The sequence below is a fragment of the Ursus maritimus genome, unplaced genomic scaffold, assembly GCF_017311325.1.
Source record: "Ursus maritimus isolate PB19 unplaced genomic scaffold, ASM1731132v1 scaffold_3, whole genome shotgun sequence".
In the NCBI taxonomy this organism is placed as follows: domain Eukaryota; kingdom Metazoa; phylum Chordata; class Mammalia; order Carnivora; family Ursidae; genus Ursus; species Ursus maritimus.
In genome coordinates this window covers 22,992,033-23,003,649 of record NW_024425563.1, presented here as the reverse complement: position 1 = coordinate 23,003,649, position 11,617 = coordinate 22,992,033, and the positions used below count along the sequence as shown (strand labels likewise).

Sequence of the window (11,617 nt, the reverse complement as noted above, 5' to 3'; positions counted from 1 at the left end):
TATGGCGCAGGCGTGTTCAAATTGAGACCGTTTTACTATTAATGCGCATGTGCCGGGAGGCGGAGGGCTGAACTGCGCATGTCTAAGGGGTGGAGGCGCGGTCGAAAAGGCAGCGCACTGCGGAGGTGGGGCTTCCGTGACTTCGGGCTGTCGCGGACCTGCTTGCGAGAATGGCGGGGAGGGGGAAGCTAATTGCGGTGATCGGAGACGAGGACACGGTGACTGGCTTCCTGCTGGGCGGCATAGGGGAGCTTAACAAGAACCGCCAGCCTAATTTCCTGGTGGTGGAGAAGGATACAACCATCAATGAGATCGAAGACACTTTCCGGTACGGTAGCCCGCGAGGCCTGAATGAGACCCTCTGCCTTGGGTGGGAGCGCGGGGAGTAGGGGGCGGTGCGGGGACCCTGCGGGTGGGGCCTGCGCTCGGCTTCCAGACCGCCGACGTCGAGGGTCAAGGAAGTCGGTCCGGCAGCCCTTCCGGAGGAGGCCTCTGTGCTCCAGATTCTCTTTTGGGGCTTGGGAGAACCCGGGCTATGTCAGGTCCACGAGCTCATCTGTCATATGACTGTGTGTCAGAAAAGAAGAGGAACAGAGCTCGTGACGGGCGCCGCCCCTCGGCCCAACGTGCCCCAGGGTCCTGTCTCGGCTCCGCCCCCGTTCACCCGTAGAGCAGACCCCCAGCGTTGCTAGCACTCGCCTCTTGCGGATTGACTCCTAAAGGAACCACACACTCACCGGAACACCTAGGCAGTGGGGTCGGGCTTTCTTGCATTTTCATGTTCCTTAGAGGCTCACAACCATCCTGTAGGTAGGAGTTATTATTCCCATTTACAAGTGGGAAAACTAAAGCTCAGAGAGATTAAAGCACCAGAGTCACACCATTTGGAAGAGAGGGAGAGGGGATTTGAACCCAGGCCCAACTCTCTTAAGCTGGGTCCACGCTTTGCTTGTGCAGTTACCTCACTCTTAGAATTTCCCATTGTCCTGAGCTCAGCCAGCAGAATATCAGGACCGTATCCTACCTTCTGCTAAGACCTTGCATTTGAAGTCCTCATTTCTTGCCCTGGGTCAAGGGTGATAGTAGCTTCATAGTGCGAATGCAGGCATGTCCCTTAATCGAGGAGGTGTCCTGGCGACTTGAATTGAGAATGCCAGCCCCCTATGCTTTCTCACCCCTTCTCTAAGGCCCCTGTTGCCAAGTCTCAGAGACAAACCACACTCACCTGTTTTCCCCTACACAGTCCAGCCCTGAGCTGCGGGCTGAGACTGGTTCCCGCTGCCTGGGGTATGATAGGCCCTGAACTGGCCTGATCTGTAAGCATTCTGGTAAAGTGACCCAAGTTGTCTTGGGAGGAGGACAGATTTTACTCCAAGAACTTCCCATGCTTCCATCCAAAGGGACCCAGAGATCCTCAAGTATAACCTGCTCCAGTGCCTGGCACAGAGCAAGCGCTCAGGAAAATTAGTTTTTAATATTTTACTTAATTAATGCGTGGGTGATCACAAGGAAGGGAGATCCCAGTGCTAGGCTCTCTCTCTGGGGCAAGTATGATTGTCCTCCTCCTATGCTGTATTCTTGACTCATGCCATACTTCCCCTCTGATCCATCCCCTACCCTCATCAGCACAGACCTTAAAGCCTTTAGTGGTCCCATTAGTCCCCTTAAAAAAAATGTTTTCCTTTGAAAAGTTAAAGTATTCATGTGGTTTACAAATTAATATTTAAAAGGTATACACATTGAGAAGTCTCACTCCCACCCCCCCACCCCGGTCTTTTTCCACTTCATCACCTCCCTTCTCCACCCCTGTAAGCACTTAACTGCTTATTTACCTTTCTGCTTTTTCTTCAGGTACATACAAAAGGACAGACATGCATATTCTTATCCTCTCTCTTTTTCACACAAACACAGTATACAGAATATCCCAGCATGGGCCTTGATCTTCAGCACCAGTTCACTTGGGGGCCTTCCAAGCAGGGAAGGTAGAAGCCAACCCTGACAGCCAGGGCCCTTAGATTTTTGAAAGAAGTTGATCCTGGTTAGAATGGAGAGAGTTTAGCAAGCAACCTTTGCCCTTGAACTCTGCAGTTCCTGGGTCAAGCCCATTCCCCTCTGCAGCCCAGCCTCACCACCTCTGAGTGGGCTGTCCTGGAATCCCTTCTCATCTCTCCCAACAGGCAATTTCTAAACCGGGATGACATCGGCATTATCCTTATCAACCAGTACATCGCAGAGATGGTGCGGCATGCGCTCGACGCCCACCAGCGCTCCATTCCAGCCGTCCTGGAGATCCCGTCCAAGGAGCACCCCTATGATGCCGCCAAGGACTCCATCCTGCGCAGGGCCAGGGGCATGTTCACGGCCGAGGACCTGCGCTAGGGCCCTCCCCACAGCCTTGCAGCCTCTCCCCAGGCTTGCCATCGGCCCTTCTCTAAGTTGTGAGCCTCCGATTTCCAGTTCCAGCCCGCTGCCCCTTCCCACTCCACTGAGAGGCTAGCTGAGGTGCTTCCAGGTTGCTGGGGCTCTGCCATTAAAGTCAAGGCTCGTTAGGGAACAGGAAGCTTGAGTGTCTTCTCTCCACTACCTCTTCCCTGTACTGTTACACAGTGTCATTGTTGATGTTAAATTAAAGTGACGTTCTTGTTTCTGTCCAAACTGAGGCTGGGTGCTACAAAGGACTCGCATGGGATGAGGCCGTTGGGATTAGATTGGCGGGGCTGGGAAAGGTTCTGCCAAAGATACAGGCATAGAAAAGCTGGACCAGGAAGATGGTGCCAGCAGGTCGTAACTCAGGGATGGGTTCTTTGAATCAACAGTGACCAGCCCTGGTCGGGAGGAGTGCGAGGAAGCTTGTGCCCAGGCCCTTGGCTCCCCCCACTTCAGTTTCTCTTGGGCTGGGAAGGGACCTGACCCCAACGGGTGGAAGCAGAAACACAGGAAACCTAGAAGCCTGTGATAACGGACCAAGCCTGGGTCCTGCAAGAGGTTTGGAGATCAAGGTTCTCAGCCGGTGGGCCCTGGCCTGAGGTTGCCCCTGGATCAAGGCATGTGAGGTCTGCTAAAGGCATGGCAAGTAGAACCCTGGCCCTGTGTGAGGTGAGGCTTGGTTGCCAGGTGACTGTCCGTGGCAGCCCCCTGCTGTCGGAAGGACTCTGCCTGCTGTTGCTTACCCCTCAGCTGCGGCAACCCTGGCACCGCTCCTTCCCTTGCTACCATGTCGCGGCAACTCAACATGGATACGCTGCGGCAGAACTTCTGGAAGGAGGAATATCTGCGGGAGAAGATGTTGCGCTGTGAATGGCATCGCAAGTATGGGTCGATGGTGAAGGCCAAGCAGAAGGCTAAGGCTGCAGCGCGCCTGCCCCTCAAACTGCCCACCCTGCACCCCAAAGCCCCACTCTCATCCCCACCTGCCCCCAAAGCAGTGCCTACCAAGGCCCCCAGCCCTGCCCCGGAGACTCCTATTCAGTCAGACATGTACCCGGTCCCACCTGCCACCCGGGCCCTGCTGTATGAAGGCATCTCCCACGACTTCCAGGGGCGCTACCGCTACCTCAGCACCCGAAAACTGGATATGCCAGAGATGCGCTACGTCTTCCCCATCACCACCAGCTTCACATATGGCTGGCAGCTGGGTGAGCCCCAACCTCTCAGAAATTATTCACCTCACGAACACGGAGCCCCTGCCCTGAGCCAGGCCATGCTGTCAGCACTAGGCACACAAGACACGGATGGGGGTGTCCATTCCAGTGGGGGGGCCAGGCCGTAAACATAAGAGAAAGGACCCGTCTGAGAAGGACAAGTTCCATGATGAGACTAGGGAGTGATGGGGGAGGTGGGCAAGGGACGTGTGAGGCTTTAGATTGGGCTGTCAGGAAAGGCCTCTCTGAGGACCCAACAGTTGGAAGCTAACAGGAGTTTGGATTTTATTCCCAGCGGGAGAAGCAGCCGTGGAGGGTTGTAAGTGGGTGAATGGTACCGCTAGGGTACTATTCCGCAAGTAACGGCTTCTTCCAGAAAGAGCTCTGGCAGCTGAGGTCTGCATCTATGTTGAGTCATCCTGGCGGGAGAGGACGATGGCTTGGGCTCGGGTGATTAGCAGTAGAGCCGAGGGAGATTCAGGCTACATTTTGGAGGAGAAATCAATGAAGCCTACTGATGAAGTGAATGACAGAAGGGGAAAGAAGGCCGTGGCGAAGCCCGGGCGTTTGGCTCGAGCACCCGGACAAGGAAGGTGGAGAGGAGCGGGACTGGAGGGTGTGTGAAGACAGGTCAGCCCCGGCCATGCTGGGGGAGCCAGCGAGGTGGCTGTGTATGGAGGTCCCCCTCCGGAGTGAGGTCCGAGCTGAAGATGCAGATTTGGGGGTCATCAGAATGTAGGTGCTATTTAAAGCCTGAGGTTGGGTGAACTCACCCAGGGAGCTCCAGATGCTGGAATCTGACAGGAGAGGCAGGGGGCACAGAGAGGGGTAGGGAGATGGTGTTGGTGGGAAGGCTCTCCATCTGGACCGAGTCTGCTTTTTCTGCGAGGCTGAGAGTCGAGGTCATCCTCTGGGAGGAGAGGGGGGAGGCCGTGGTAGTTGGAGGTGCAGAGTTTAACGGCCTAGGAAAGGGAACATGCCTGGGAGTATTGCGGGACTGCTGGGTGATGCTGTGTCCCTTGCTCTTTGTGGTCATGAATTGCAAACGAGGCTGCTCAGTCATGGGTTTTTCTCCCCACGCTTGAGTGCCTGGGCGGAAAAGGTGGATGGTTGGGGATAAACACAGTTGACGTTTTGCCTAAAAATTTCCCCCACTTTCCCCAGGGGCCTAAAGGAAAGGGAAAAGAGGAATTTTCCCACAAAAGCAGGAAGCAAGTCCCAGGAGAACAGGAGGTAGAAGGAAGCCCTCTCTCTCCCAGAGACGTCTAGCTCTGTCTGTCCCTGTGACAAGCAGTGCTGGGTGTCCCACCACCTGGTCTGTGGAGGAGCCTGAGGCGGGGGAAACAATGGTACATGGCAGACTGACCAGTTCTGCCCTCACTGCTGGTCTGGACCCCCAGCCGGTGTTCCTCAGAAGCACCTTTTATTCCTTCACGCTTCCAAAGTGGGTACAATACAGGCAGATTCCCAGGGCTCTGTAGGCTGGGCTCCCATGCTCCGCAAGTTCCCTTTCCCAGGGCCCATTCCTGGCTTCTGACATCTTTTCGCAGGCCCCCCAGTGAAGCAAGAACTGGTCTCCTGTAAGATGTGCCGCATTGAATCGTTCTTCCGAAAGAATGGGGCCTTCTTGCTGCTTGACCCTCAGGACCTGGCTCTCTGACATTGGCCAGGCAGTGGACTCAGGGGAGGGAAGAAGAAATAACACGCCTCCTGGTGGCGCTGAAGCTGCTGCGTGTGTCTGTGTGTCCGGCCTCCCAGGGCCCGAGGCAAAGTTCTGGGCCTTTCTTGGAACTACCTCTGTTCTGCGCTTGCTGGCCTGCGGGTTGCCAGCTTGCTTTTCCTTAATCCTCGTCTCTGTAATCGTGCCTTTGAGGATTCAGCAAGGACTGGAGGGGGCCGGGAAGGGTGAGCGCGCCTCTCCAGCCGAAGGCTCCTCAGCGCCGGGGGGCCACAGTAGCTGCTGGAAGTTCTGGGTGTTCCTGGGAGGGAGTGGCCTGTCATCCCAGAGGCCAGGGAGAGGGCGCCACTACCGCCCCATCAGCCTCCCCGCCCCCGCCTCACCTGGCCCCGAGGGCCCGCAGCCGCCCGGTCCTCTCCCGGAGCCCTCGCTGCAGCTGCTCCCGCAGGGCGCGCCGCCGCCCCGCCGCGTCCTCCTGGGGCGGGCGCAGCGCTGAGGCCCCGGCCGCCCACCCCGCGGGCCGGAGGGAGCCGGCAGGGGGCAGCACCCGGGCAGACGCGCCCCCCCGCCCTCTTTCGGCGTCCGAGCCGCTGCGCGGGGCTCGCGCTCGGAAGGGACCCGGGAGGCGCCCCGCCCCCGCCCGGGCAGGATCGCCGCCGCCCCGCCGCCTTCTCCCGGGAGGCTTGCCTGTGGCGGGAGCGGGGCCGGGCCGGGTGGGGGCCCCAGAGGGTGCACCCGGCAGTGGCGGTTCCTGGCGAGGCGGAGGCGTTCCAAGACCTGGGGGAGGCGGCGGTCAGCGGCCGGCCGGCCCTCGTGCCCCTCGTGCCCCCCGTGCCCCCGGCCCGGCCCGGCGCGGCGCGGCGCGGGTGCGCACCCGGAGCCGCTGCTGCTCGCGGTCCTGCCGCCGCCGGCGCCTGGCCGCGCGGTGCAGCTCCAGCAGCCGCTGCAGAGCCGTCTCCTGCTGCGCGGCGCTCACGCCCGCCGACGCCTGCTCCCCGCCCGGGAGCCCGGGCCACGCGGCCTTTGGGGCCTCGGGGGCCTCGGCGCCGCCCCTCCGCGCCCCGACGGTGCCCGGGAGCCTAGCGGAGCCGCCGGGCACCTGCTCCGCCGGGCCCGGGCTTCCTTCCGGGTCCTGAAGCCCGTGCGGCTCACGCACCAGCCCCGGGCGCCCCGGGAGAGCGGCGGGCTGCTCCCGCTGCCCCGAGCGCCCAGTGCCTGGGGCTGCTAGCGGCTCGGCCCCTGGGCCTGGGAGCGGCGGCCCGGCCGGGAGCCTCGGGCGTGGAAGGGGAGGCCGCGCCCCCTGCCGGGCGGCCCTCTGCTCTCCTGCGGCCGGTGCGGACGCCCGGCTCTGGCCGTCAGTTTCGTCCTGCGGCAGCTGGGTGGTCCTTTCCCCGGAGCCAGGGCTCTCCCTTCCCCCAGGCTGCGGCATCTGTTCTCCCAGGGGCCTGCAGAAATCCCCAGAAATCCCCAGGGAGCCGCCTTCCGCCGGGGGCTGTGTAGGCGCCTCTCCCTGAGGCACCTCCCAGGCTTGTGAGAGGCAGCCGGGGGAAGTTTGAGGGCTCTTCCCTTCCCGGCCCTGAGGAGTCTCCTTCCTCGGCTCCCGGAGGACCTCTTTTCTCTGCCCCTCAGGGCTGTTTCCTCTTTGACGTTGAGGAGACTCTCTCCTCTCACCCTCGGGAGCCTGCCCCCTGGGATCCACAGAGACTTCCTCCCTCAGAGCCTGAGTAGCCTCCCCCCTCTGGCCCTGCTGTATCTTCTCTGTGGGTCTCTTAGGAACTTCCTTGCTCTCCCCCCTGCGGACCTCCCCCCTCTGAACCCCGGGGCGCTCTTTCTGCTCTTGAGGAGCCTCCTCTCTCTGCCTCTGAGGAATCCCTAGCCTCAGCAGTTTCTGAAGTTCTGCTCTCTCCTGGCCCAGGCTCCAGCTCAGCCCCTCGGGGGGATCGTGGGGTTCTGACAGGCCCTGGGAGGGCAGGCCTGAGGGCCTCGGGGCTCCCTGAGCGAGCTTCCTCCCCCATAGGCTAGTGGATGGCCTCTGGGTTGTAGGTGCTGCTTGTCTCCTCTCTTCCCTCTGGGCCAAGTCCTGGGAAGGAAGAGCATTTGGGCCCAGGCTTGTGAGGGAATCCCCACGCCAGGGCCACTTTCCCCAAGGGACCCTGGGGACCTCAGTGGCTGTCCCAGTGGACCTCATTTCCATTACAGCCCTTGCCCGATTCCTGAACGCGGTAGGCCTACTTTATGTAGTGTAAAAGGTGCTTCAGTGAGGGTCCCTTCGTCCCCCTGGCTATAGGAGGTGACATCACCTCCCGCTAGGAGCCTCCTCCCCGGCAGACCCCACCCCTGCTATCCCCAATCTGAGAGGGCCTTTGCCCAGAACACTTTGACTCTTTCACCTTGAACTCAGAGCCTCCTAGATCCCCAAAGCTACTGCCGGTGGTGGGGTTCAGCTCTTGTAAGCAACCTGAGGGAGAAAGACCAATGTCAGGAACCCTCGCTCATGTCCCAGCCCCTCACACACATTCCACCTGAATTAGAAGCAAGAAGCCTAGGGAGTCCCCAGCACATAAGTGGAAGGGGACACCCCGAGGACCGATGTTTGGCCTTCAAGGCTGTCACAGTTCGTCAGTCCACCTTTATTCAGACCACTTGCCATGTGCCGACCACACCGTCCTCATCCTCCCAGCCAAGGCAGAGGACTTCAGAGGAAGCTGCACAGCCTCGTCCTCAAAACCACCAGGGGATGCCTGGGGGCAGGAAGGGCCTATTGGCCAACCTTGTCAGTCCCTTATAAGGACACCCCACTTCCTCCTGGTGGACCCATCTAGGCCCGTAAAGAAACCCATCGTATGCACCTTATTTTACTGTTCCTAAGAGAAATCCTCCTTAGGTCTTTCTCGGGTGCTGACAGTAAAATCAAACGAAACTCAAGAAATGCAGTTTCAGGCTGGAGCGGCCCTAGAAACTGCAAGCTTCGTAACTGACGAAAGAAATCTAAAAAAGCAATGAAATGTCTCTGCTCCCTTGCAGCTGTGGGGGAAGGAGAGCCATTCTGCATCCATAAAACTAGTTAAAAGAACTTGATTTCGTCAGACCCTAAATGGAGAACTTTCCCAACAACATCCATCTTTATGTAATGTGGCTGTGTGAATATTCACAACAGTAACCGAAGGGGTATGTTCTTTGTGAAAATGTCTTTTGAACAAAGGAGTCTGATAAGACTCCCAAGCCTTTAGAAATGATTGCCCTCAACAGTGAACATAACCCCCAAGCCCTGTCCCCTCACGATTCTGATCTGTTGTCTTACTGGATAACTTACTTCTCTGGTTATAATGTAACTGAGACCTCTGTATTCCCAAGAGATCTTTTACTTGTAAACATTTCTGCCAGTCCGAAAAACAAGCATTGGCTCTTTGCTTTTCTCTCACGTGCATGACGAACAATTGGAGGCTTACGGCTCAACTAGGTTTATTTAACAAATAATTTGAGAGTCTCTTTCATTTAAATTAATAGGCCCAGGGTTCACAGCATCTATCCCATGGAATTCTAATTGCCTGTTTATGATCACGCTGTCACTAAGCTGTGATCTCCTCAGTGACAGGGACCAAGTATTGGGGCCAAGTCTGTCTTGTACTCTGTATGTTCCCAGTGCCCGGCGTGAGGGGGGCAAATAGGTGACAGGTGCTGCTGTTCCAGTCCCTCCTCCCTGGGCCACCGCGCACAGTCATTCCCAGCACTCCCTCCCTGAGCCCTAGTTTAGTTTCAGAATCCTGGACCCAGTGCCTGAGACAGCTGGTACCCAACAGGTGGAACTGGGACATAAAATAAAACCTACTTCTTGTCCCTGGGTGCTCCTTGGTGCCCAAAAAAAGTATGAGATGAAGAATAAGTGAGAAGAGGACTGGAATCCTGGCATTTGGGATGAGGGCTTCCCCCCTCCTCCCGATCTAGTCTGGCCACCCAGCCAGGGTGTCAGCATACCGCATGTGGGCCCTGCAGGCGTAGCAGGGCTCTTCCACCTTGGGTCTCGGTCACTCCTGGCTTCATCCAGATCTGGGGCTGATGATGGGTCTACAGCCTGCCCCCTGCAGGAGTCAAAGGTTGCCTCAGAATCACCTCTTGCAGCCCATGGGCTCTGGAAGGGGGAGGCAGCCTGTCTGCCAGTCTCCCCACCCCAATGCCTGAGCCCAGTCCAGGGTGGCCTCTCCCAGCCCCTGCACGCAGCACCCTGGATCCCAGGAGCTGGAACTTGGGAGTCACCCTTTCCAGGGGCTGTGGGGAACCACATATGGGTACAACTGAGAACCCCAAGAGGAGCCTTGGGCATAAGGAAGAGGTACTAAGCAGGACGGTAGAAGGAGATGGGAAAAAGGTCCAGTACTTGGCCCTTTTGTGTGGTAGTACAAAATGGACAGAATTTCCTGGAAGAAAGACTCACCCTTCTGGAAGCTGATGGTTCTGGCTCAGAGAGTCCCCAGCCCGGGCCAATGGGCACAGCCTGGAACTCTGGAAAATTAGAAGGTGCCCTAGTCCACAGGGCATCATCCCCCAGTGTGGTGAGCAGCCTTTAAGATGGCCCCCAATCATCCTCCTCCTGGTATCCATGCTCACGTATGACCCTGCTCTCTTCCCCTCCTTGTGAGGAAATGGATCGCTCTTGCCCATTCGAGCCTTCAGATGAGACTGCAGTTCTGGCCAACAATGTCAGCTGGACCCTCCCTTAGCGGTCACCACTCACCCCCTCTTGCTACAGCTGAGGATGCCTCAGCTCTCAGAGAGGGCTGCGAACCTGCCCAAAGTGCCTCGGACGATTGGTGATTGAGACGGGACTGGGAGACACAGTCCCCCTCACCATAGCACACTCCCTCCTAGAGGCGCCAGCCCAGCCACCAGCCCTGGGGGGAGGGGTCCGTGGACCCTGGACATCAGTGCCTCTACCCTCAGGAGCCATGCCAGGCTTGCTTTCTTCCCATGTTGCAGCCATGCTTAAAGCCTTCGAGGGGCACCTGGGTGGCTCTGTCGTTAAGCGTCTGCCTTCAGCTCAGGGCGTGATCCCGGTGTTATGGGATCGAGCCCCACATCAGGCTCCTCTGCTGGGAACCTGCTTCTTCCTCTCCCACTCCCCCTGCTTGTGTTCCCCTCTCTTGCTGGCTGTCTCTCTCTCTGTCAAATAAATAAATAAAATCTTTTAAAAAAATTCACCAAATAAATAAATAAATAAAAATAAAGCCTTTGAGATGTCCCCATGCCATTGATTTGACCAAGATCGTCATTACTCGTGGAACGGTAACAGCAGCCTGTATGTAATGAGCAGGTCCCGTGCGCCAGGCACCGGGCTAAACCCTTTACAGGGGTGAGTTCACTAGTGCTCCCTTTGAGTAAGATCGATTATCTTCCCCATTTTGCAGTTGAGGGAACAGAGGCTTACGGTCCCCAGCGAGCATCAGAACAGAGACAGAACCCAGGCCCACCTGGGTCCGAAGCCCATACTCCTTCCGCTTCCCTTGCCACCACCGTCACCCCGACGTCACATGGACCGCCCTTGCCTTCAGCCAAGCCCCTGCTCACCCAGGTGGTCAGCTGCTCAGGGCCCCCGCCCATCCTACCGTGGGGCTGGCCGCGCTGGCTCCATGCACACTGGGCCTGGTCCCTCAGACCGCAGCACTGGGCCCAGGGGGGCCAGAAGAGCCTCAGCCCTGCCCCAGTCAGCAGCTCCAAGTCCCACAGGAGCTACAGAAAGATGGGGTGTCAGGGCATGAAGGGGTGACCACTCTGCCCTCTGCCATGCCCTTCAGCCAGCCCCTACCTGCTCCTGGGCCCGCCGGCTCCGCTCCATCTCCAGCAACACAGCGGGCAGCTCCAGTCCTGAGCGACAGGCCCGACTCTCTTGCACCTGAGGGGATGAGATGGAGTCAGGCCTTGGCCTTGCCCTTCCGTGGCATTGCCCTACCTCCCTCACCTGCCGCAGCGCAGCCTGGAGCTGGCCCAGGCCTGCAGGGCATCCAAAGAGGTGCTGGTAGAGGGCCAGGGCCTGCCTGTGGCTACAGGGGAGCCCTGGGCCCCCAGGTGTGGCTGTCTGCTCCATGGCGAGGGGGAGCCAGAGCAGACGCCCCCTCCCTCCTCTCCTCTGCTGCTGGAGCCGGGAGAGGGGAGGACCAGGAATGAAGAGGAGACAAAGGCTCCCCGGCTCAATAATGCAGGGATCTGCTATCTGAGCTAGGGCCTGGACCCCAGCCAAGCCTCGGAGAGACCCGGCCTGCCTCTGACCTGGGTTTCTTGGCTGTGGGGGGCAGGAGTGTGTAGG

General features: G+C 58.5%; 3 protein-coding genes and 1 long non-coding RNA gene across 4 annotated transcripts; 2 read left to right on the top strand and 2 right to left on the bottom strand.

The window, feature by feature from the left end:
• Positions 1–80: 80 nt before the first annotated feature.
• Positions 81–2,655, top strand: ATP6V1F (ATPase H+ transporting V1 subunit F). The gene is made up of 2 exons (XM_008705860.2): positions 81–328; positions 2,178–2,655. The coding sequence occupies exons 1-2, from the start codon at positions 171–173 to the stop codon at positions 2,377–2,379; spliced, it is 360 nt and encodes a 119-aa protein (XP_008704082.1). The 5' UTR covers positions 81–170; the 3' UTR covers positions 2,380–2,655.
• Positions 2,656–2,746: 91 nt separating this feature from the next.
• ATP6V1FNB (ATP6V1F neighbor) lies at positions 2,747–5,301 on the top strand. Its single transcript, XM_008705859.2, has 2 exons — positions 2,747–3,635; positions 5,192–5,301. The coding sequence occupies exons 1-2, from the start codon at positions 3,215–3,217 to the stop codon at positions 5,299–5,301; spliced, it is 531 nt and encodes a 176-aa protein (XP_008704081.1). The 5' UTR covers positions 2,747–3,214.
• On the bottom strand, positions 3,180–5,845 carry LOC121105810. Its single transcript, XR_005838515.1, has 3 exons — positions 5,703–5,845; positions 4,415–5,620; positions 3,180–3,271 (listed from the first exon to the last, which is right to left on the bottom strand). It is a non-coding gene; the product is annotated as an uncharacterized LOC121105810 (long non-coding RNA).
• A 74-nt stretch (positions 5,846–5,919) lies between these two features.
• On the bottom strand, positions 5,920–11,398 carry LOC121105892 (the record flags this gene model as incomplete). The annotated part of the gene is made up of 6 exons (XM_040644545.1): positions 11,120–11,398; positions 10,882–11,043; positions 9,752–9,819; positions 9,295–9,398; positions 7,710–7,777; positions 5,920–6,096 (listed from the first exon to the last, which is right to left on the bottom strand). Coding segments are annotated over exons 1-6 (858 nt in total), but the record flags the coding sequence as incomplete, so codon positions are not given.
• Between the last annotated feature and the right edge of the window lie 219 nt (positions 11,399–11,617).

Excerpts from the sequence above, each read along its gene's own strand:
- ATP6V1F (XM_008705860.2), top strand. The coding sequence starts at position 171 with ATGGCGGGGAGGGGGAAGCTAATTGCGGTGATCGGAGACGAGGACACG. Across the intron at positions 329-2,177 it reads GAGATCGAAGACACTTTCCG|GCAATTTCTAAACCGGGATG; the intron begins GTACGGTAGCCC and ends CTCTCCCAACAG.
- ATP6V1FNB (XM_008705859.2), top strand. The coding sequence starts at position 3,215 with ATGTCGCGGCAACTCAACATGGATACGCTGCGGCAGAACTTCTGGAAG. Across the intron at positions 3,636-5,191 it reads CACATATGGCTGGCAGCTGG|GCCCCCCAGTGAAGCAAGAA; the intron begins GTGAGCCCCAAC and ends ATCTTTTCGCAG.